The 24,763-nt window shown below is 46.6% G+C and overlaps 1 protein-coding gene across 2 annotated transcripts in view; it reads right to left on the reverse strand.

The window, feature by feature from the left end:
- Nucleotides 1–574: 574 nt before the first annotated feature.
- The window catches only part of LOC103091825 (CD9 antigen), a 37,097-nt gene continuing 12,908 nt past the window's right edge, over nt 575–24,763 (reverse strand). Inside the window, exons 3-9 of one of the 2 annotated variants that reach the window (XM_032960052.2) lie at nt 12,549–12,646; nt 10,652–10,726; nt 7,451–7,552; nt 5,808–5,900; nt 4,682–4,765; nt 4,491–4,575; nt 575–1,145 (exon numbers count right to left, since the gene is read on the reverse strand). In XM_032960052.2, the coding sequence (XP_032815943.1) occupies nt 4,510–4,575; nt 4,682–4,765; nt 5,808–5,900; nt 7,451–7,552; nt 10,652–10,726; nt 12,549–12,646 (518 nt within the window). In that variant the 3' untranslated portion in view covers nt 575–1,145; nt 4,491–4,509. Of the gene's footprint in view, nt 1,146–4,464; nt 4,576–4,681; nt 4,766–5,807; nt 5,901–7,450; nt 7,553–10,651; nt 10,727–12,548; nt 12,647–24,763 lie in introns of both variants that reach the window. The other variant, XM_032960053.2, reaches the window with a different exon arrangement.

A 24,763-nucleotide genomic window follows, 5' to 3' on the forward strand; every position in this document is an offset into this window, starting at 1 on the left:
CCAAGAATAATTATATTGTTTATATTGATTTAAAGTTGCGCATTTTGATGTGACGTCACATTTCTCACCCCCCCCCCCTCGTCACACATCGTCACAAATGTCTGACCCCCTCCCCCCATCCCTAGGTGCGTGACGTCATTTATAGACGCCCCCTTAGGGCCCCTTTATAACGTACATTACAGGCCCCGCATTAGCTTAATTTCTTTATAACTGCTTTTTGTGTTTAGTTTGTTATCCTCCCGCCGCACCTCCGATTAGCACGGGCGGCTCCGTACGGTGCAAAAGAAGTTCAACATACACACGTACGCATGGTGGAGAGGCTTTTTGGTGGAGAACCGGAGGTGGTGGTAGCCACTCCTCCCCGAGATAGCCAGTTTCTGACGTGCCCTTGCGGCCATGGTGTCAAGGTGGCCTGGCCGGTTGAGTGTTTGGTCGAATTGTGGCATCACAGGACTGAGGGATAGTGAAGGCATAGGGGAGGCCTCCATCCGGCAGTGGATAGACAATGGCTGATAGATGCTGTTGACGGCATAATAATATCAATGTGAAACGAACACAAATCGATACACGTAGCTGTTTTAATGGACTTTATTATAAGTAGCTAAGTAGTAAATACAAACAGTCCTTGTACACAATATAACTGACCATTAAGCAGTGCATGTGATGTGGGACACACTGAAGGGTGTGTGTTTTTTTTGTATGTGTGTGTGTATTTAAGAAAGGCACGGCAACAGTTTAATTTCAGAAGCACTTTGATGCAGACGAGACAATCTCGGCTCGCGCGAGCAACACAATCACCAGTGGTGAAATCATATAAGCACGAACATGGATACGGTCCCGCGAAAAGTAAAATTTGGACTCGCTCTACATCTAAAATGTCCACGTGTATCCTTCACTTTGAGAGCGTTTCACCTTTACAGCGTATGTGTTTCTAAAAAAACAATGTTAATACAGCATTTAAAAAAAAATATTACGATGATTATTTGTTTGCCTAATGAATTACACTTCTATTTGCACACAATACAAAGTAACAAGCCAATGTCATGCACGTCTATGAGCAGGCATATAACTGTATATGTCTATAGGCTGATTTTAAGAATTCCAATGTAAATATTTTAGTAAGCTGCAAAGAGTCCTGGTGCAACCTGTGAACAGAAAACATTTAAATAGGTTATTGAGGAGCCACATGTATAAACCTCCATGCTTGGTTAAACAAAACACTTATTACATGTTTAGTGATGTATTCCCTCAACTTTATACTGGTTGAGCGATCGGTGTTAAGTGAAAGGAGTATGTATGTTGAACTTCTTTCGCACCGTACGTAGCCAACCGTGCTAATTGGAGGTGCGTGTTAGGGAGTGCTCCTGGGAAGTAGGTATCCACAGATCTACCTCAGAGATCTCTTCAGGAGGTGGAAGTAACTTACCCAGCCACCATGCCATAAAGTCACGTTTTGTCGCATGACAGTCAAACTGATATATCCTTAATTCTCCATTTAATTAAGAGCAGAGCCAACATTGAATGCAGTGGGATTTTTCTTTTGACGAACGTCCTGGGACCATAAATCTCTACACTCGAAAACGCGGTGTCAGCCACGGGCGGCTGCCTGGATTCGAACTCAGGTTCTCAGCGGTTGGCAGCTCAACGCTCTGACCACCGAGTCACCCAGCCACCTTCTGGCACTGACTTTAATGAACTCCCACTCAAGTGCGCATTGTAGCAGTTTGCCAACAAGTCAGAAGGCCAGTCACACGTCGCATGTCAAGCTGCTCACTGAACTCACCACTGACCGAGCCACTACCCAGCCTGCATACGTTCTATACAGTCTACGCTAAGTATGTGTAGTGCCGTGAATTCACTCGGACGACAACCGTCCCTTTTTCCGCCGTCACTTTTATTCCATCGTTCCGTACACACAGTAATTCTCTCCGTGCTCCGCCAACTCGGACACTCCGATTTACTTCAGCATCGTCCGTGCATCCCCTTCCACACACAGTGTTCCTTCCTCTATCTCTTCACACACAGTGTCTTCCCTTACACACACAGTGGTCCGTCTTCTATCTCCTCACACACAGTATCGCTGCTATCTCTTCACACGCAGTGACTTTCCTTCCACACACAGTGGTTCTTCTATCTATTCACACACAGTGACTCCATCTATCTCCGCTAACGCTGATTCTCCCTATCGCTATTTACTGTCTTTGGGGTCCGGCTCTCTATCTATTCTTCCTTAACATTCCAGCTGTCTTCTTCGTATCTCTTCACCTCTCGCCAACAACTGCCCAGCAACAACTCTCCAACAACAACTCCCCAGCAGCAACTCTCCTCCGTTCAAACCACCTCGCGTTTTATCCCCTTTCCCATTAGCCTTAATTAATTGCCACGTGGCTCGCTGGCCGTTTTCCGCCAGCTCGCACCTGTCCCCTCCATCAGACATCCAGACGCCATCACTTAACACTAACAGCCTCTCGACCAATCACAGCCCTCGTGCCACGACTCCCTTAATTACTTCTGGTTGTTTACGCCACCCGCGACTCGACCACCTGTTCGACCTCATGTGACCCGTTCTCCTTGTCTGTCTGTATGTACTGTATATGGCCAATTCCTATGCGTATTGTTTACTCCACTACATATGGATGACAGAGAGTGGTGGCACCGTGGTTAGCACACTGTGCTGTCAAACATGGACATCCGAGTTCAATTCCCGGCCATGGCTAAAATCAATGGCGATTTAGCAATATCCAAAACCGTCCTGGGTGTCACCCTCTTCACCTATCCCCACTGACTAGCGTGGTGAAGTATGGTCAAACAACCTCCATGACCAACACAGTGTCGGGAAGCCCTTCATCCAGGAGTGGATTGACAAGAGGGCTGAAAATAATATCAATTGCATCTACTATTTAACATCTCCACTACTCAATGTGGCACAACAGAAATGGGTACTCCCCCAAGTATTTTTCTTTGTAGCAGAAGAGCAATATGTGTGTTTTGTTAATGAGGTCCCTGTTAACTATCAGTTTCAACTGTACATGTATATACCCGGGCGGTCGATATTAATTCTGGCCAGGAGATGGCTGGCGAAGCCCTTGGAGTATTGTTGCATTTGACAGGTAGATCAAAATAAATGTTTCCATCGATCGGGTGGGTGATTCGTATCTACATTTCAAACGTGTAACGTAAACGTTTTGAATCGTTTATGAGGCTACTCCACATAGACGGGGCTTTTAAAGTGAGGCAGAAAGTTACGATTTGAAATTTTCCCAGGGGCGACTTGCCAGGCCCGCCCACAGTTGTCCGTCCATGCGACGATACGCCTCTGTAACGTCCCCGACGTACATGGCGCGGCACGTGTGAACGCTGTGCATTGTCCACAGCTTGCTTTGATTTTTCCCTATCTTAAAAATAAATAAATAAATAGAAGTCCCTAATTTTTTGTACCGTGGCAGAAGCAATTATCGAACAAAGACCGGTGCGTGTTTGTCATCATCATACTCCTACAATCAATTGAATTGAAGCTGTTTGTTTTCAACTTCATATTTTTACTTTCATCAGCTATGGTCTATTCACTGCTGGATGAGGACCATCCCGGCTTCCCCCTGGGGGGCCTGCACGTAGGTCTGGCACGCCTGGTGGGGGCGGAATCACGCGGAGGGAGCCGTGGCACTGCCACACCGCCACCCCCCCTATGGGTAGTGGCCAATCCTGCCGACGGCTGCTCTATATTTGAAGTTTGCATCGCTCTCTCTCTATCCTCGTGGCCGCGTGGATGTTTCTCCGGGTCGTCCGGTTTTTTTTCCCCTCCACATTTTAGAATCGACATCACGCATTGAGACTTTGTCATAAATTTACACGTGACAAGCCACTTCTCGGGTGAGCTATCATTTGTGGCCAGGTCGCTCCTGAAAAATAACTATACATCTCAGTGGCCCTTACCTGGTCAAATATTTGTTTTCATAAATGGTATGGCCCCTACAGGGTACATCCACTGCTAGGCCAGACTCGAGAAGAGGAGTGTATGGATTCCACAACCTTTACTCTCTGTGTATTTGTGCATCTGTCTCTTGTTATTATTATTTTTTTACTTGGGAAGCTTAGAGCAGTACAACGTTCATATTCCCTGTGTACACGGTCCCCTCCCTGTGTACAGATGGTGATGGTGGTGATATCACTGTCAGAACCAGTTAAAGAGTAAAACAGGGCGATCCACTTATAGATGCCTTCACTCAATTCTAATGACCTCTCTTTATCCTCAACAGGCGACTGAATACAAGTATTCGGAAGCGATGGCTCCGTTCCTTAAAGAGCAGAGCGTGAGATTTGTGATTTGATGAATGTATTGCAATCGGTGGGATAAAAATGGAGGCGTCCAACTATATATATTGTTGACAAATTCCTCGTTATCTTAACTGAGCATCTGTAACTGAATCGCCCTGCGTTAAAATTCAACCGTTACGTCGCGGTCACCGGGATCAGACGAAGCCGGTTCTTACGGAGGCACGCGGAACCCCGTCAGATGTAATCCCGGTTGTTGCGCACGGCACAGCAGAGGGCCATGCTGAAGATCATGCCGAATATCTGCGAGAGGGTGGGTGTAACATTGCGCGCGATCAGCAACAGCGTTTCGTAAACGGGCGGCATATAAACGGTCGATTGGAACGCACAAGGGGGCGATATCGCTTACCATGATCACTCCGATACCGATGCCAATGCAGGCGATGATGTAGACCTTGCTTGTGAATATTTCATCAATCTGCCTTATGCAGTCCTGGAAGAACAAGGCACAAATTGATTTCCCGCACGCGTTGTCACTTGCAAGTCAAGCGGTGGGTCTACCAACAAATGAAATTGTGAGTTTCTGAACATTACAAAGTAACAGGTAATTACATCAAATGCCACAGGTAAAGGTGCAGCCCTGGAATTTGCTTGCTTACGCCACTGCTGGCAGAAGGGCCTCCCTCCACTAGTCAGTGCACGACACAATAACCCTGGTCACCCGAGTTAGATTCCTGTCTATGGCTAACATCAGCAGTAAATGATATCTGACCCGTTATTGAGCCCCAATCAACTCCACAAGCACGACTTCCTGCCTGGTATGCAGGTGGTCGTGGATTCGATCCCGACCCTGATGCCTATATATTTGGGGTTTGTAGATCTCTCTTCCTGGGATCGTGTGGATTTTACTCAGGGTCCTTTGGTTTTTCCCTCCACATTAAAAAACCTGCGTTTAGAGAATTTGGTTGCTAGATAAGCTCCTATGTTGAGCTATCATTTGTGGCCAGGTCGCTTCTGAAAAAAGAGATATATATCTCAGTAGGTCTCACCTGGTAAAATAAAAAATAATTTAGTTCAAAGGTATGGTCACACAAGCCCCAGGACAAACGCAACGTGGGGAGGCCTTTATCCAGCAGTCAAACTGACAGGCGTCTGTCCATTATTATTTTACGATATATTATTATTATTATTATACAATCGACTGTCTAAACAGCAAAATTCTTATGAGAACATTGAGGACCAGTTTTTGACAATTGGTTCTGCACACTGGAGCTCCTGTGATTGATAGTGCGTGAAGACTTGATCAGAACACCTGAGGCCCCCTCTTGCAGCTGACGTTCAACCCTACTCAACTGCCACCCATCACATAACACTCTGACATTGCTGTGCGCCTCATGTTTGTTTCGCAGTTGTTGTTACCCCTCCTCCCCTGTCACACCGCCTCAAAATCCCTGCCATTTCACGTACATTTGTTTATCGCCGATGAAATGTAATTAAAAAAAAATATTTCTAGTAAAATGGGAACAAGGTCTTACCACTGTTGGATCCGTAATTTTTTGTGTTGGACAGATGTCTTTGAAGTCGGAGTCAAGCAGGTTGGTGATAACCATTTTGCCACAGCAGCTGAGCTGTAACGAAACACGCCACAACGTCAAGTGTTGAGGGCGGCTCATGAATCCCATGAATCGTTCAGAGGCGTAGACGCTGTTGCGTGGAAACGTTGATATTTTGTCTGGGAGAAAATTGATGGTCTCAGAGTGGTCACCAAGGACTGCATAAAAAAAACAATCGCATTAAATGGGGGTTCTTAAGTTAATTAGATTGCACTGCAACTGTAAGAATTAATATATTGTTATGTAATGCGATTAAACATTATTCTCGGTGGCAGGGTGGACCAGAGGTCGACTTGGAAGGAATATCATAGGTAGCTCTGTAGTATCCACTTCCATGGACCGATATCCACGAGAGATCCGAATGGAGGCTTCGTGTAATGGGATGATGACGGTGACAGTTGGGATGTACAGGAGATCATCGATTATCCGGTGGCTTCGGGGGGGGGGGGGGGGGGAGGAAAGGGGGCACCACAATTCCAATATAACCTGATAATAATCACTAATCATTATTTAAAATTGCTTATTTTTGCATATTATCGTCTAACATTACGTTTTGGGGTATTGTGGATATTCTTTTCGTGCTTTTAATTTGATCACCATGTGAAATTAGCATGAACATACGCGTAGACCAAAAAAAAAATATCCTACTGTAAAAAGAGTATTCACTGCACCGTACTTACCACTCCAATCTCGAAGACTCTGCACGGGGCGACGTACGCACTACGCTCTTATTTGAACAACATGATGTGTGTGACCATCGCCAGACTGATGCAGCCTATAGACCGGTGTTCCGGCGAACGCCAAATTACACGCACCTCTCGCCGGATCGCACTCTATAGTTTCCGTTTATACGGCTGTAAGTTATTAGTTGTCAAAATGTATCTACGTGCAGTTTTTCCATTCTTTCAGTTTTATGTAGTGTATAATATCCTGCATATAATATTTGATGCTGAAATCAAGCGTAGCTACTTTGTTTTTTTTTGTCATGCACGTAGGTGCCGATCGCCGGATTGGTTACAGCCTTTGGATCAAACCGGTGACTGCCAGATAATGTTGGAAGTAGCCGGCGGATAATCGATGATGGAATGTATTTGGGTTTTTTTCTCTACAATTAAGACAATAATAGTTGGTGAATGGTTGCACATTTGCATTTTAGATAGTCTGTTAACGCAACACATTATTGATTTGCGTACATTCATACAAATTGCAGATTTAACTGTCTTCATGGAGGGCTTTTTTTCCCTTTGTACATCACACAACCCAGTACCACTCATCTATCGGCCTTGACCGCTGAAAACATTCAGGAAAGTCAATACATTGGTCCAGAGTTCACCTGTGCAAACAAACGCGGCTGGAAAATAGTGCAGAATTCTCATCGGCTTATGTACCAACATGTTATTTTGTTTAAACGTAAGAGAGGCGCACACACGCTTGCTTGTTGATGTACCACTGCAGTTGAGAAGACGTTATTTAATATTTTATTTTTTATCAATACAGAAAACCTGCCAACGTGAGGCTGCGCGTGTGTATGCAGCGTTTATTGAAAAGGCAAAAGGGACGCGTACCGTCTTGTGGAAGGTGATGAGGGCGGCCTTGGAGGAGTCGGTTTTTTTCTCGTGATATTCGTTGTACAAATCCGTGTAGAACTTCTTCATGTCTTGCGGGATCTGCGAGGTTAGCAGGGTGGGCATTGGCGAGCTCATTAAACAAAACCTTTGGGTTTTAATAACGTTCGGCTGCAGATCAGCCCGGCACGCATTTGTGGCGATGCCACGTAAAATGTGTTAACCCAGCGAGAGTGCGTTGTGGCATAATGGTCCGACATTGATGTTTAACGATTAATTTGAGGAAATTGGCTTCAGTCATGCAACGCACGTTTTTTTTTGTTTACATATTACTTCAATAAACAGTGAAACGACCTATCAGAGGTGATGTGACGTGGCGCTAGTCCTGGATTATATTATCTGTGTTTACTCATGCAAATTGCTCCTTCTATCAAGAATTAGAAATCACAGATAAAGGCAGATAAAAGGATGAATAACACTTCAGTCACTCCGCTTAGCCGCACGTATCTTAACAGAAATAATAGATTTTGATTTGAAGCTTTCGTGACTGCAGGGATTCATATTCTTGGTTCTATTATTTACATTCCTATTGCTCTATGCCCCCTGTACCATTCCCGTTATGTTGTAATGTGCACTGACGCCTATTTTATTGAGGGCCGATATTGGCACGTAAAATAAAGATTAATTCATTGATAGCATAGAATGAATGTAGCGCTTGTGGTAACAGCTTTGATAGTCATCATCAGCAGCAGCAGCAGCGGTGGCAACAGATAACTGATGATAATAATAATCACCATCAGTGGCAGCAGTAACACGAGCGATTTTCCTCCAATTCGTGTTTTAAACACGGATAACGGATAATAGGACGAAGTTGCCGCTCGACTCCCGTGAGCCGCATTTGAACACGGGTAATGGCAGAAGAAAGTTAATCAGAATCTTGATTTAGGCTGGGCTTGGAGCAGAGCACATCATTGTCTGACAAGAATGATGGCTGATGGATGAGGCTCGCGATGCAATGGCAGACAGAGGAGAGAATGCGACCACTTCGGAAGGTGGAGCGATGGCGTCAGTTCGCATGTAGGAGCGAGACGAATGGTTGCAGTTCTGAAATACGAGGGCATGGCGAGATACCTTAATTCAGAAATGGATAGACATTGCTGGTGATGATGATTGGCAAAAATTGTCACGCAGATCGGACTATGGGGTGCAGATGCGAGGAGTATCGGATAACAGGAACACAGAAAAAAAGGAGTTTCACTGTGTGTAACAGGATCTTTCAAAATCAATTACGTGACCTAGATTTTTTTTATTAAGTCTTGTAATGGTTCTGCCTAAGCCCCGAGGCTGCCCTGTCTATAATTAGCACTGCTCCAATCACGCACTGAAGCAACAACCCACATGATTCTCTTACTCTCACTCAATACACTGGTCCCATTTGAAGTCAATGTCACACGGATGGAAATAACTCAAGGACGGGGTGTCCTAGGAATATGTGTGAAGGGATAGGGGCCAGCAGGGAAATCACCCGACAAAACCACATCATAGGCATCATCAGCCATGGTCAATCTACTGCTGGATGAAGGCCTCCCCGAGCTTCCACCATCTCTCACGATCCAGTGATACAATAGTCCGCCTAGTCCCTGCTTACGAGCTGATACCATTGCTCCATGTCCCTGGTAAACGACTTCTCAGATGGCTTCCACTCCTTGGCTGCCACTCCATCACTACTGTTGACCATCGGACCACCAATCGGCTTTAACAAGGCGTCCTGCCCATGCTTACTTACTACCTCGTCTGGTTTGCAGGAGGTCGTGGGTTCGATCCCGACCCTGATGCCTGCTGTATATTTGGACTCTTTGGTTTTATTCGGTAAAATCACGTAGATAAAATAAAGCAAAATAAAAGAAAATAATTAAATCACGACGTTTCGGAGGCAACACAAGCTTCCGTCTTCAGGTGGAATAGTCACAGCAGAAGATCTGTGTTGAGTACATAGCTCTGAAACGATCGGGTTTATATGTAGGTTAAGGGGGGGGGGAGGAGTCAGAAAGGGGGATGGGTGGGAGGCCTGAGTCAAAAGTGGAAGGCAGTGGTGGACTGCCAACACATGCGGAGGTTAAGGGGGGGAGGGAGGAGTCCGCATGTGTTGGCAGTCCACCACAGCCTTCCACTTTTGTCTCAGCCCTCCCACCCACCCCACTTTCTGACTCCTCCCCCCCCTTAACCTATATATAAACCCGATCGTCTCAGAGCTGTGTAATTCTGCTGTGACTATTCCACCTGAAGACGGAAGCTTGTGTTGCCTCCGAAACGTCGTGATTTTATTATTTTCTTTTATTTTGTTTCATTTTATCTACGTGACTTTACCGAATAAAACCAAATAGTATGAATCCTTGCAGTCATGAAAGCTTCAAATCTAGAATGTATATTTGGAGTCTGCATGTTCTCTCTTGCGTGGATTTTTATCCGGGTCCTCTGGTTTTTTCCCTCTACATTTAGAATCAACATGCATTTAGGTTATTTGGCTGCTATACATTTCAACGTGATAAGCCACTTTGTTGAGCTATTATTCGTGGCCAGGTCGCTTTTGAAAAATAACTATATAGCTCAGTGGTCCTTACCTGGTAAAATACAAAAAAATTGTTTCATAATTTACTAATATTGGGAGTTATTAGCAAGAATATTTTAGTTTATACGTTAATGACAAAATCACCTGCAATGTGCCCAATCTCTTAGGGTGTAGGAAGAATTATGTTATCTGTGTGTTCTCTAACCTAAGCCCACATTACTTTTCTTAATAGTTTCAATGATGTCATTAACCCTTTTGCATTACGATAACGTATGTGTAAACGTACGTCAATGGAATAGAATCGGAAGTAAAAGGCCGTGCGGGAGGGTGTGGGGCACAGTTTCGCGCCAGCTATCATAGAGTGTGGTCATGTCGCTACAGTTCTCTGCGGTGAGTACAATGTCTTTAAAAAGAGTGGCGTGCTACGCCTCTCCAAATAAAATTAATGCTGAACTGCTTGCGCGTTCCGAGATTCAGCGGTGAACAAGACCCCACTCAGCAACTTGCAGACATCTCGGGATGGGAAAGGGTCAACCTGTATGTGCATATCCATGTATTCCTCTTTGTCTCTCTCTCGTGTACCGACAAACGGCAGGTATTATGCGTTAAAAAAGAACACGATTTTTATTTACCTGCTCCTTGCTCAGGAAGCCCCATATTCCAGCTGCAATCTCGGCAGCAAACACCACCAGCAGGCACACGAAGAACTGCACAGGCAACACAACAAACACAAGCACTCGCAACCCGCAGCTGCACCAGTGCTCCAAATTCAGCATCATGGATATAACACGAGCAAAAAAAAAACAAAGGTAAACTAAACTTTTTTTTTCTTTTACCAAATAAGGCACACTGAGCTATGTAGCTCATTTTTCAGAAGTGACCTGGCCACAAATCAATCGCAGTGGCTTGTCACGTGGACATTTATAGCAGTGAAATAATGCATGTTATTAAAGGTGTAGGGAAATGTCAGAGGGCTCCGAGAAAAATCCACACGACCACAGGGAGAGAGATAATACATTAAGACTACAAATATAGAGGTGTCAGGGTCTGGGTCAAACCCTCGACCACCTGCATACCAGGAGAGGTGGTTAACATCTCGCTGGCGGAAAGGCCTCCGCAATACAATATTCTTGCCTGTTCCACACTGGGCTGGTGAGATGTATTGGAAGATGTTGGAGCACCCACACTTAACCCCACCAGAGGCAACCTGCCCATCGATTATCTGTGGTGAACCCCATTTACACTGCTTGCTGGACAGGGGCTTCAATTGCCACGCCGTGAGATTAAACCGGCGACCTCTGGAATGCAAGTCCAGCGAGCGAACCGTTACGTACGTACGTTGAGCTTCTTTCGCGCGGTATGTAGCCAACCATGCTAATCGGAGGTTTAAAATATGGCACCATTGCCCCAATCGCCACAACGATCATCACCACCGCCGTGCAATTTGTCCAGGTCTCATGCTGTAGGTGTCATTGCCTTATGCTCTGGTTGAAGTGCAATACATTTCACTGCTATGCATGCCTCATTCTAAATCTCCTTCGTTGGCTCCCCATCTGTTTTCGAATCAGATTTAAGATTGCACTGATGGTGCACACAATTTCGAATGGACTTGCCCCGGCCTATCTATCTCCCCTGATTGCAACCAACATCCCATCCAGGGCACTTCGTTCATCCAGTTTGGAGCTGCTCGTTCAACCGAAAATTAAATGCAAGACAGTGGGTGGTCGTGCCTTCCCAAGCGCAGCTCCCACGGAATGGAATGCACTCCCGCTCCACATTCGTCAACCTAACTCTACTTAAGTCCCACTTAAAAACCCTTTTGTTTAATACGGCCTTTAATTGAGCTGCCCTTGGTTTGGGTGTGCCATGTTTTTTTTCGTTCCGAGGGGCAATATATATACAATTTTGTGTTGTTGCCGTTGTCTTGTACAGCCTTGTGAGACGCAGTTTTGCATAAATTACACGATATAAAATTGCATTATGCCTTCGTATTACAACTTCACTTCCACTCCGATAACTCTCACATCCAGATTATTTTTTAGCCTTCCATTCCCGTTGCGTCACTTGCCCCGCCCTGCCATGCCCACACTCACCAGCGCTGCCAGGTGGTCAGAAGATGATAGTGAGGCAATCGTTTCTTGAACCCATCCGCGTGTGAGTGTTGCGTGTCACCAGCTTCGTATCCATGGTGGGCTATCTCCATGGGGTATCGCTACTGGACGTCTGTGAAAAAGTGCTTCATAGCTCATTGGGATTCTGATTCTCATGTACCCTTGATGATCCTCCCATATGCAGCCAAACGAGCACTTATTCATGAAATTGTTCGATACAACCCAATGCAGGACCCCCAATAACAAGTCGCATTGACTCAGCGATATCTCTGGATAAAGAAAGGTCGTTAATGCGACTGTTGTGTTTCAGGGACGCGTGGGATCCCTTGGCTCCCTCATTGGCGTCCGATGTGCATTCCCACTCTGGCGTCTCTCGCCCCAATCGGCACGCAGCTCGCGTCTGCGACCCAGCCCTCACCGATCCCAGCATGCACTGCGACTCTTGGATGGCTCCGCAGCAGCCGAGGAATCCGATGAGCATCATGAGCGCACCGGCTCCCATGAGCACGTACACGCCTGAGGGATGACACAGCACGTACACACACACACACACGCTTATATTTTATGTAGGAAGGCAAAGGTGCAGTGCTGCAATTTCTTGGTCAATGCCACTGCTGGTAAAATGCCTTCGCTAGAGGGAGCTCCAGTGATCCATCCCCTTGGGAAATGTGTTTTGGCCTCCTCTTCCATGCTGACCTGATGTCTTGTAAAAGGTGGGAGTACCCACACACTACTGCACCATCACGCGCGACCTGCCGATCAACTACCGGTGGTGCGCGCATTAACACTGCTGAGCGGACAGAGGTGGTGGGGTTTAAGAAACTTGCCCCATTGTTTCAAGTGCACTAGCTATTAAACGACGTCAGCACATTTAGGGGCCGTCCATAAATGACGTCACGCGATTTTGGACAATTTTTGACCCCCCCCCCCATCGTCACACGGTGTCACAAAAAGTCAGACCCCCCCTCAAATATGACGTCACAAGCTGCACTCCCCCCCCAAAAAAAACACATGCTTCAAATTGCTTTAAACTATTGTCATTGTAGTGCGTATTTAATGTGGCGCTGCACTCTGATGTTGTAGGAGAAAACATTTATTAAAAGTCTATCTAATTAAGTAGAACGTGTTGTCTATATTTATTTAAAGTTGCGCATTTTGATGTGACGTCACATTTCTCAAACCGCCCCCCCTCGTCACACATCGTCACAAATGTCTGACCCCCCCCCCCCCCAGGTGCGAGACATCATTTATGGACGGCCCCTTAACTCATCATATATCTTCCCCATCATACTCCGACTACTTATGTAAGGAAATATGTTTGGTTTCATCATAATCATCGTATGGCTATCCGTGAGCACACATGGTGTACAGCACAGCACACACACAGAAATATTACATTTATGCAACTAATCAACACAGAATGGGAAGGCTTTCGTCCAGCAGCTCAGTAAACAAGGAACGTTGGCCCGACGATCCCATCCACGTGCCAACATTGGCTCAACGTTCGCATATTTACTGGGAGCGGATTGACACAGGACTGTGAATTATTTTGGTAACATTCTTTCGGCTCGGCAAGTTACTGCAATGGCCAGAGCGTCGGTAAATCAAACGACCATCACAAGCACCTGTAGTCAGAACTGTGGTGACAATGCGATACTGTGTAAGGTATGGGGGGTATTGCCAGGGAGAGGCAATAGGAAGGCTGGCTATGCTGTTTGTGTACGAATCAGCCGTGCCCCCTCCCTTGAGCAACACTCAAGCAAAGAGCCACAGAGGCAGGGCTGTGCATGCTCCGATTGGATCCAGAAGACAGATCCTGCAGCTCTTTAGGATATTAAACCGAGCTCACACTGTGTGCCTGACATATGATGACCGAAGGCAGGGCAGATGGGGGAATGAAAAAAGCATTGTTAATGTAATAATAAATACGGGGAAAAAATCCACAGCAGGCAAACAATATTTAATTAGTTTACCCTCGGGTTCATCATCATTTTACCGAGGTTCAAACCGGATGCAATTTCAATTAGCGAGCATCTCGCGGGATTGCATTGTGTACGGGTAAAAAATATATACAGTGAGGGAAAAAAGTATTTGATCCCCTGCTGATTTTGTACGTTTGCCCACTGACAAAGAAATGATCAGTCTATAATTTTAATGGTAGGTTTATTTGAACAGTGAGAGACAGAATAACAACAAAAAAATCCAGAAAAACGCATGTCAAAAATGTTATAAATTGATTTACCTTTTAATGAGGGAAATAAGTATTTGACCCCCTCTCAATCAGAAAGATGTCTGGCTCCCAGGTGTCTTTTATATAGGTAACGAGCTGAGATTAGGAGCACACTCTTAAAGGGAGTGCTTCTAATCTCAGCTTGTTACCTGTATAAAAGACACCTGTCCACAGAAGCAATCAATCAATCAGATTCCAAACTCTCCACCATGGCCAAGACCAAATAGCTCTCCAAGGATGTCAGGGACAAGATTGTAGACCTACACAAAACTGGAATGGGCTACAAAACCATTGCCAAGCAGCTTGGTGAGAAGGTGACAACAGTTGGTGCGATTATTCGCAAATGGAAGAAACACAAAATAACTGTCAATCTCCCTCGGCCTGGGGCTCCATGCAAGATCTCACCTCGTGGAGTTGCAATGATCATGAGAACAGTGAGGAATCTGCCCAGAACTACACGGGAGGATCTTGTCAATGATCTCAAGGCAGCTGGGACCATAGTCACCAAGAAAACAATTGGTAACACACTACGCCGTGAAGGACTGAAATCCTGCAGCGCCTGCAAGGTCCCCCTGCTCAAGAAAGCACATATACATGCCCGTCTGAAGTTTGCCATTGAACATCTGAATGATTCAGAGGACAACCGGGTGAAAGTGTTGTGGTCAGATGAGACCAAAATGGAGCTCTTTGGCATCAACTCAACTCGCCGTGTTTGGAGAAGGAGGAATGCTGCCTATGACCCCAAGAACACCATCCCCACCGTCAAACATGGAGGTGGAAGCATTATGCTTTGGGGGTGTTTTTCTGCTAAGGGGACAGGACAACTTCACCGCATCAAAGGGACGATGGACGGGGCCATGTACCGTCAAATCTTGGGTGAGAACCTCCTTCCCTCAGCCAGGGCTTTGAAAATGGGTCATGGATGGGTATTCCAGCATGACAATGACCCAAAACACACAGCCAAGGCAACAAAGGAGTGGCTCAAGAAGAAGCACATTAAGGTCCTGGAGTGGCCTAGCCAGTCTCCAGACCTTAATCCCATAGAAAATCTGTGGAGGGAGCTGAAGGTTCGAGTTGCCAAACGTCAGCCTCGAAACCTTTATGACTTGGAGAAGATCTGCAAAGAGGAGTGGGACAAAATCCCTCCTGAGATGTGTGCAAACCTGGTGGCCAACTACAAGAAACGTCTGACCTCTGTGATTGCCAACAAGGGTTTTGTCACTAAGTACTAAGTCATGTTTTGCAGAGGGGTCAAATACTTATTTCCCTAATTAAAATGCAAATCAATTTATAACATTTTTGACATGCGTTTTTCTGGATTTTGTTGTTGTTATTCTGTCTCTCACTGTTCAAATAACCCTACCATTAACATTATAGACTGATCATTTCTTTGTCAGTGGGCAAACGTACAAAATCATCAGGGGATCAAATACTTTTTTCCCTCACTGTATATAATAAAAAAGAAAATGGACCACCGATTGAAAACTAAAAAAAAATTAAATATACAAAGCGCTGTGCGGTGCGATCCTCCGCTCTCTGGAAGCGCGAGCGACAGAGAGAACCGTGGAGTCACGTGATGCGGCGTTATTTCTCAACCTCGCAGAGGCGAATGACATTTTTTGTAAGCTGGGACGATGAGTGTCAATAAGGTCGGTTTAATCAACAAACTTATTTACAGCCGATCACTCGGGCCCCCCCTTAAAATCGATGGCCGACCCCCGCATCCCACCCTCGTGAATCCAGGAAACCCCCGAACGAGGTACGCCCGGCGCTATAAGGCCGACGGTGCCAATGTCATCACCACTCGGCTCGGCCCGTCGCCTCCCATCCAGCGGTAGAGCGATCGGTTACTTAACAACAACAACAACAACAAAAACTGCACATTCGGGCCCGAACACAAAAATGTTTCCAAGCCGTGAGCGCCAGACAATCCCCCGCCGCCTGTACCAGCGAGCGAAGCTGCACGTGCAACGCACGCTGTTGCACTTTCTTTTTCTTTCCCCCGAAGGGGCCCGGCAAAGGAATGCGAGCCCAATTTAGAGCGTCCGTCTGCAGGGACCGACACGGTACAGTTGGGTCTATAAATGATAAAGGATGCCAACGTGGGCCGGGCAAAGTCAGCTGCCATTGGCACTTCCAAGATTTAAAATAGGCTCACGCCAGGCCAAGCGGGGTTATCCCTTCAGTCCCAGTTGGGCACCTGGGCTGGACAGCAGATTCCTTTGTGTGAGAGACATGTACATGTATGGTCCTTTTGTGAATCCACTGCTAGATGAGGGTCACCCTATGCCATGCGGGTCGTGGGGGCTATGTGATCCTACTTCACCACGTGGGTGAAGGCACGGAGCACTCAGGTTAGAGCACAGAAGTAGAGTACAGCGATGGATTTAGCAGCACTGCCTTCTGCTGCCCACCACGTAGCCACGTAGCAGCCTGCGACATCTTATGTATGGCGGTCACACCATCCAAGCACTATCGTGACGATATGTTTTGCAATCTGCACGTGATTCAGTTTTTTGTTATTTTTTTAGGTCCTCATTTTTTTGTTTTCAAACCTCTCCCCCCCCCCCCTAAAAATTATGTCATGGTTCTTGAAGTAGTCTTACTATTCAAGTAACAACGGCCGATTCATTCAAAACGGCATCTTACACCAATGTTTCGCGCATTGAGTCACGTGTGTGGGAAGTGATTACTAATTACGCATGAAAATTATATGCAAACCATAAACAAGCAGAACTTTGTTCTGTCTCACCACGCAGAAATAGTTCTAGTCCCATCAGTCTTCCTCAGTTTTTACAAACCAACATTACCCAGCATAACTTGTTAAACTGCAGCAAACTCTGCATCCGTTTCCACCTTCTGGGTCTCATCAGCTAGAGCCAGCCTCATTAAACAAATGCTGCAGGGTTACCAGCTCTAATTGGCAAGAGCACTCCGTCTAAACTTTGGGGCCCTGTTCAAATCGTACACCGTTACACTCACGCGAATGGAGCAAACAAAACCGTACAACAAAATGGCAACAAAAGGAACAGAAACGATACAAAAACGAGACGATCAAAACTGGAACATAAACGATTCTTGAATTAATCTGCGACCTCAAATCGGGGGAAACTTAATCAAATCGCCGGTGGCATGGATTGTTTATTGCGCGGTCACGAGCAGCGATGGGGTCAGGTCACCCGGTAACAGATGAACGGTGCCGGCTTAAATTACAGGCAGCAGGCGGGCTTTGCAACCTGCTGCAACGTGGCATGTCCGTGGTGCAAGCCGCGCCGTGCCACAGGAGAAACGTTTGCTATTTAACTCTTTTTTATTTTTTATTCACCAGGTATGGCCCACTGAGATGTATAACTTTTTTTTTTCAGAAGTTGACCTGGCCACAAATTACGTCAGCTCAACGAAGTGGCTTGTTACGTGGAAATGTATCGCAGGCAAATGCTCTTAAACGCATGTTGATTCTAAAATGCGGAGGGAAAAAAATCGGAGGACATGGAGAAGATATCCACGCGACCACGGAGAGAACATGCCAACTCCGAATATCAGTCGTCAGGGTCGGGATCGAACCCACGACCTCCTGTATACCAAGCGAGATAGTTAACATCTCGCCACCGTGGCGCCTTTGTTTAACCCTGGCTCCCAACGATATACAGTGCCACGTTGTGTCAGGTGAGGGTGAAACAGGGAATGGAGCTGTTACTGCAACACGCGGCTGCGTGGCAACAGCCCGTGCCGGGAGACCGGTCGACTGGCCGTTCCGTGTAAACTTTGGAAAATGCACAGCTTTTGCGGAATAAGTCTGTCAATGACAAACACCCACCTTGTTAAACGGAGTATTTTTGTGCACAGTCTAGTTGAGTCTCATTCTGACCGGAATGAACCAGAGGCCTTACGGTGTTGATGAGAGGTCGCGTGCAACTCACGGCCTTGGAACGAGGTCAGAAACACCTCGAGTTATTTTTTGGTTTGTTTACCGCGCACATTTTAAAGGGACATCAGAAACATTCTAAACTCTCTACCCATCCACAGTAATGCGTCAACCCCAGGTCACCCACGAGAAAGAGATTTCCAGTCCACATGGGGTTCTCACAGGGTGAGGGAAAACAACCAACGTGAACCAGGGACATTACTGCATCCGTAGTGTGTCCCTCCTCGGAGGTGGCAGTGCCTGGGATATCCAAGCCACCCTTGTAAATGGAATTAATATCTATGAATGTTTCAATGATACATTTTAATATAAAATCAACACTCCCCCCACCCTCCCCCCCCGTCCTCCCCACCCCCTTTAGTTATTCTTCCCTTCCCCATATAAAGAACCCAACCGCTCCCGCTCGCAGTCTCCACATGAGTGGGGCAGTGAGCCCAACCTCGTCCCCTTCTCCTGAACCCAAGAGCACCGAGCTCGGGGCTTTGGCACCGCGGGATTTCTGTATCCCCCCCCCACCCCGCCGCTTCCTTTGGTACAGTCCGTGCTCTTGTCAAAGTCAATCAAATAAGTATACAACCTATACCTTGGGAGGGTCTGGTCCGCCCCAGCGGTACAAAAGGTGCACCACAGTCAGTCAATTGGCAGGTCCGTGCATGGTGGGGTAAAGTCGGGGACACTCCGACCTCTTCCAAGACGTCTGGCCAGCGTGTAAGAGTCGGCTCGACTGTTTATCTAGCGGAGGCACCCTTCTGCCAGCAGTGGCGTGAGCAAGCAATTTCAGTGCTGCGCCTTTACCTTTTATGGACAAGTACAGCACTTTTGTCAATACACTGGTGGATTAATCCACCCCCCCCCCCCCCATGTCCTCCCACCTCGTCATGGAAGTCATGGGACCATAACTTCACCATGCTGGTCAGTAAATTTTTGCAGACGAGCGAGTAAACACGTTGACGTTATGGAACAGTAACAACAACAACGGATTTAGCTGCGTTGCCCTCTGCTAACATCATCACCCCCTGCAGCAGCCTACATCACCGGCTGTCACTCATTTCAGGCGCTATTATATTTAGAATGTATATCTGGCGCCCCTTTTTCCAGGGCGATTGTTACAACGCAAACCGGCGGGGCACCACAAAGGGGCAAAGGTGGAGCAGCGGGTGGGGTGGAGCGGCTGTCAGTGAGGGAGGTGACGGAAGGGATGGAGGGACAGGGCCTGGGAATGGAGCTGCTGATGTTGCAGGGGTAGAGAAGGAGGAATAAGGTAGAGTGTGATGGTGAATTAAGGTGCCAGATGGGTGCCACGTGGATGAGAGGCTGCTGGGTACGAGGCACATGCGTGAAGTGGTACGATTGATAAGTGCTATGGCTGGGCATGGATGAAGATCGGTGAAGGGTGGTAGGGGCAGAGGTCTGGTGGCCGATTAGTTGGGCTGATTAGACTCAACATCTAGCTTCGCTTGTCATATATTTAGCTTTAAGTCACGGTTGCAAAGCTACCACGCTGGCACCAAACTACAAAATTGACAAGCGGCCAGGTATATAAAAAATGTTGACGGTTCAATAGATAAGCGTTTGTTGAATTGAGGAAGGAGCTATGAAAACGGAGGGGGATGATGGGGTGGAGTGGGGATCGGGTGCATGTGGTCATAGGCCAGCAAATGAGTAATGGACACCAAATCGATAAGAAGTTTTTTTTTGGGTTTGATCGCGTAAATATATATTTGTGTCGTTAAATCCGCTACCACCTGACAGCCGATTAGTAAAGGTTTGTCACTGAAATAAAACATGCCAATTCGTTACTAGTACAGCACACCGGTGTGTTGGAGAGCAAATCCACAACGTATACAATCTGAGTACGACGTTTCGCGAGTAATTACAACTCGCATCACCAGGCGGCAGCGGGTTTAACGACACATTTACATTTACGCGATCTAACCCCCCAAAAAAACCTGTATCATGGATGATATTGGTCGCGAAAGCCTACGTGTTAAACGGGCATCAAATTGTTCTACATAAATTCCACTGACCAAGTACATAGATTTTTCAATCGTTCCGAGTTACGTAGATTGTCAATTATCTGAGTAGCGAGGGTGATTTGTCATGAAAGGGGGTTGGGACGGCATGTTATTCAGGAGACCTTGTGACTGCCAAACCTGAGAAGTCAAAACAATGGGGAAACCTTGATTCTACTGGTTTCCAGCAGGCTGTTTGGCAATCATTGTATCAGGCACACCCTTGCAGTGTGTTCCATGGGAATACTCTGTACAGTATCACACGTTTGTGTATTTTTTTCTGCTGCCGATTACAATGCTTGCTATGTAGTCTTGAATTTTTTTTCACAAAGTGCGAAAGTGCAGTGCAAGGATGAGATTTAAATCATAAACGCTCCTAAAAAAAAACTCCATTAGACCTACACAACATCAATACAGCACACCGTAATATAAAAGCAAGATTTTGTTGGACCGAATTTAAATTATTACATGGCACGAAAAAGAGACGTTACAAGCGCTACAAACGATCCAGCATTGTGGCAGTGAGATTGTACGTAATGATGACACGAAAAATATAACAACTACAAGAAACGAAGAGCATGAAGCAGCTTGCGTTCACCCATAAATAGTCAGGAACGTTTTATGTCCGGGAATAATTTAAGAACGCCACAACCATCTCGTACTCTAGTGGTAGTGCCTTACGCCGATAATCCTTAATACCAAGCCAGTTTAGCAGCGTTCCGAAAAATATCGACGGAGAAATTAAGCCCTCTGGACGAGTAAAACTAAATATTACAGATTCAAAAACTGATCCAGATGAGATCGCAATTATAATACGGTAAAGGGGGAATGCCTAATATCGAATGAAACACTGGGACATGATGCACAGAGAGAGAGAGACATTAAGACACCTGAACAGACAGAGAGAGAGACATCAGCTTAGAGGGAGAGTGTGCGAGATAGATACAGACACAGAGAGTGAGCCTATCACCTCACATTGCGCACTGAATTAATATTCCTGTACTCAATTCTGGAGAGAGAGAGAGAGAACAGTGTCTGTGCTGGGTAAAATGTAGGGGCCACCTAAAAGTCCCTTCACGGACACAAAAACTTTCGGCTATGAGGTGCTTTAAACCTATCAACCGCGACGTTTAACTCAAATTTTCTGCATTCTTCTAATCCGGCGATACACTTCGGCAACACGACGTCACACAATTGGTCTTATCCGCAGGCGACATTGAAAACAGGAAGAATTGCCCTGCAGATAAATAGGAGGCAGAGTACAGAGAGAACTGAAAAAAACCCACTGCCAACTGGCCGAGTATGAAAGAGATACGGAGACCCATTGTTCGTTCTCAATGTGTTTGCTCTGTAAATAGTGCCTACTCTGAGCAAAGGAGGCCATTTCAAAAGCCAACAGTAGAGTCTTCTGTTTTTAGTGAAGCAAAGCTGTTCCATCGGTAAAGTCACCGTAGGTATAAAATAAAATAAATCACGACGTTTCGGGCAGCAGATCATGCTTTCCCACCTGATGACGACCGCTTGTGTTGCGCCCGAAACGTCGTGATTTATTTTATTTTATACCTACGTGACTTTACCGAAAGAACCAAAGAGTATGGATTCCTGCAGTCACGAAAGCTTCAAATCAAGATTCAAAGCTGTTCCGTTCCGTGCTGATTGCAAGTGGTGTTGAGCTATTGGGGCTGTTTATTGCTTGTTCTATGTTATGTCATCAATACACACGTATTCCCAAGCGTGCACACAAACACAGATACATTCAATCACAAAGTGTTGTTTGCGAGCACCTATTAAGGCTGACATGGTTGCACGAGGGAGTGATGAAGCCTGCATACGTGCATCGCATGAATCGCCCCTTCGTAGTTGTGAATTGGGCATCATGTCGTTGTATGTTCTCTGAGGTTGAACACGTATAGCGACATTTGGAGCAGAAGATGGCAGCCTTCACGCAGCACACTCTGTTCAATGAGAAATCGCCCCCCCCCCGCAACCTCCGATTAGCACTCTTGGCTACGTACGGTGCGAAAGACGTTCACCATACGCGCATACATATCATGACTAATGCCATCAACCTGGCGAACGAACATCAATCAGCAATATCCCGGTCTGTAGAGTTGATCAAGGCGGTGAGCATAGATGTTGCAGCACAGTTCAATACAGCAACAGATATTGCTGCATGGCCATCTCTTTTCCACAGCATAGCCCCCACAGCCTTTAACAACCTGTTGGCACATTTTGATCACCCATGCCAGCACTATCCAAGCGCAACGCTGCCTAGCTTTTGAGGTCCTAATGAGATCGGGATCATTCCAGATGATCTCGTCAATGGCTTATTGCTCTTTTCTGCGCACAAAAAAAGGCAGTTATCAGTATTATTTTCCAAAGCTCCAGTGACATCCCTCTTATCCGCGCTGAAGCACGGACAAGAGGACGAATTTGGATCGATTTGTGGCAGTGGACCACAGGAGAGTAGGATGGTGCCAGGGTGGGTGGTCAAGGGGAGTTTCGTCGTATGCACATTCGGAGCAACAACCTGCGCATCATCTTGGAAATTCCTTGAGCTGTGCTCGACAAATGGTGTTCTAAGTCGGCGGTGGCCAACTGGTGTCTCCCCGAGCCAAATGCGGCTCTTTAATTCCACCCCGTGTGGCTCTTTCGAAGGGGCATAACGTAGAACATACTATCACAGCAGCAAAGAATAATGAATGTCTCCCGCACTGTGCGGAAAACCGCCAATATATGCAAACTTGGCGCTTAGCAGAACTCATGGGTACCTTTTGGCTCTTGGTCTGTTACAGGTTGGCCACCCCTGTTCTAAGTCAAGGAATGAATATACTGGCCGAAAAAACTGTGCAACAGGCGAGTTCTTATATTGCAGTGCATCGTCGTAATGTGCAACAAAACCCCACATTGTGAAGAAATTCCTCATTCTTTAACACGGTGAGCATGACCACGATGGACAAGTTTAGGGCAGGAAATGTTTGCATTTGTCTTTTTAATCTCCACTCAGTCTCTAAACCAGGGATGTGAAACATATTTCCTTACCAATGACTTTCGCATTAATTTGGCAAAGCAAGCACACGTTCAAATATAAACTGAAACAATTTTTTGTATTCTAACAGGTAAGGTCCACTGAGCTATATAGCTATTTTTCAAAAGCGACCTGGCCACAGATGATAGCTCAACAATGTGGCTTATCACGCGGAAATTTATAGCAGCCAAAAAAGGCATGTTTCTAAATGTGGAGGGGAAAACCCGTAAAACCCCGAGAAAACTCCACACGACCACGGGGAGTACATGCAAACTCCAAATATACAGGCGTCGGGGTTGGGATCGAACCCACAATCTTCTGCATACCGGGTGAGCTAGTTATATATCACCTCCATCGCGTCACTGCCAGAAGCCCTTGCAGTGTCAGAAGCGACTTGAGCACACGATATGTAATTAGAAACACTGGCACCGTTGCCAGGTGGAAAATATTGCCCCTCTGGTGCCCGATTAGTGTGGCTAAGATGCTTGGCAGTGATGGCAAAATGACGGAGTAGGGCCGTTTTGACGTACAGCACAGTGCTGTCCTAGGAGTCACGTGGGCCGCGGCAGGCCGTTCGAAATGAAGTTGTCGCCGGTGTTTAGCATCCCGGGCCGCAGGTTCACCACCCCCCCACCCACCGCTGACTTAACCCAGGAGACCCACGCCTGTCCCAAGGCATGCCCGTGTAGTAGACAATAGGGAGGGGGAGGGAGGGATTTTCGCGGTTGCTGTTGTTGTTGATGCGATTGTTTCGAACGGCATTAGACTGCGAGACGCCAAGAGCCGATGGCATCGCAATCTTTCCACGTCGCGATGCATAATGCCGCCGCCGCCGCCGCATTACATATTTCACACGCTTAGAAAAATTCGGCGTGGCCTCTATTTGTGGCAGTGCAGAGGGAGTGGAGGGGGTGGTGGTTTTTCGGATTTGTGTGCTTCACAATATCCTGCATTTTGTTGGGTTGTTTTTCTATAAAGAAACGTGTATTCCTTTCCAGAAGCGGAGGCGAAAGACGTTCTCCCATGGTCCAGATGCACGTGGGGGGGGGGAGGGGAGGGGGGCACAATTGGGGGGGGGGGAAAGGGAAGGAAGTACGAGGTTGTGAAAAGGGAAGTGGGGGTTAGCGAAGTGGCCGTGAGAAAGCCCCATTTGTCTGCTACTTTCTTGGAAGCTCTCGCACCGCGGTGCTGTTCGGCACGAAGCCTGACATTTCGCTCCACTTGCTGGGGGCAAGAACTTCTTCGTCGTCCGAACGTGCAGCTCCCGCCGTTTCCCCCGAAGAAGCTCCCAACGAGCGGAGCGAAAAACATCGGGGTGGGGGGGGGTGGTGTAAGAAGGTTGGACGTAGCCAGCGTGCGGGATGGAAGGTATGCATCGCGCAACGAAACGCCACGAGGACAAAATTACCCGAATCACCCACACCGCCGGAAAGTAGGG

The sequence above is a fragment of the Petromyzon marinus genome, chromosome 24 (assembly GCF_048934315.1).
Source record: "Petromyzon marinus isolate PM22_M1 ecotype Great Lakes invasive population chromosome 24, UKy_Petmar_22M1.pri1.0, whole genome shotgun sequence".
Taxonomy (NCBI): Eukaryota; Metazoa; Chordata; class Hyperoartia; order Petromyzontiformes; family Petromyzontidae; genus Petromyzon; species Petromyzon marinus.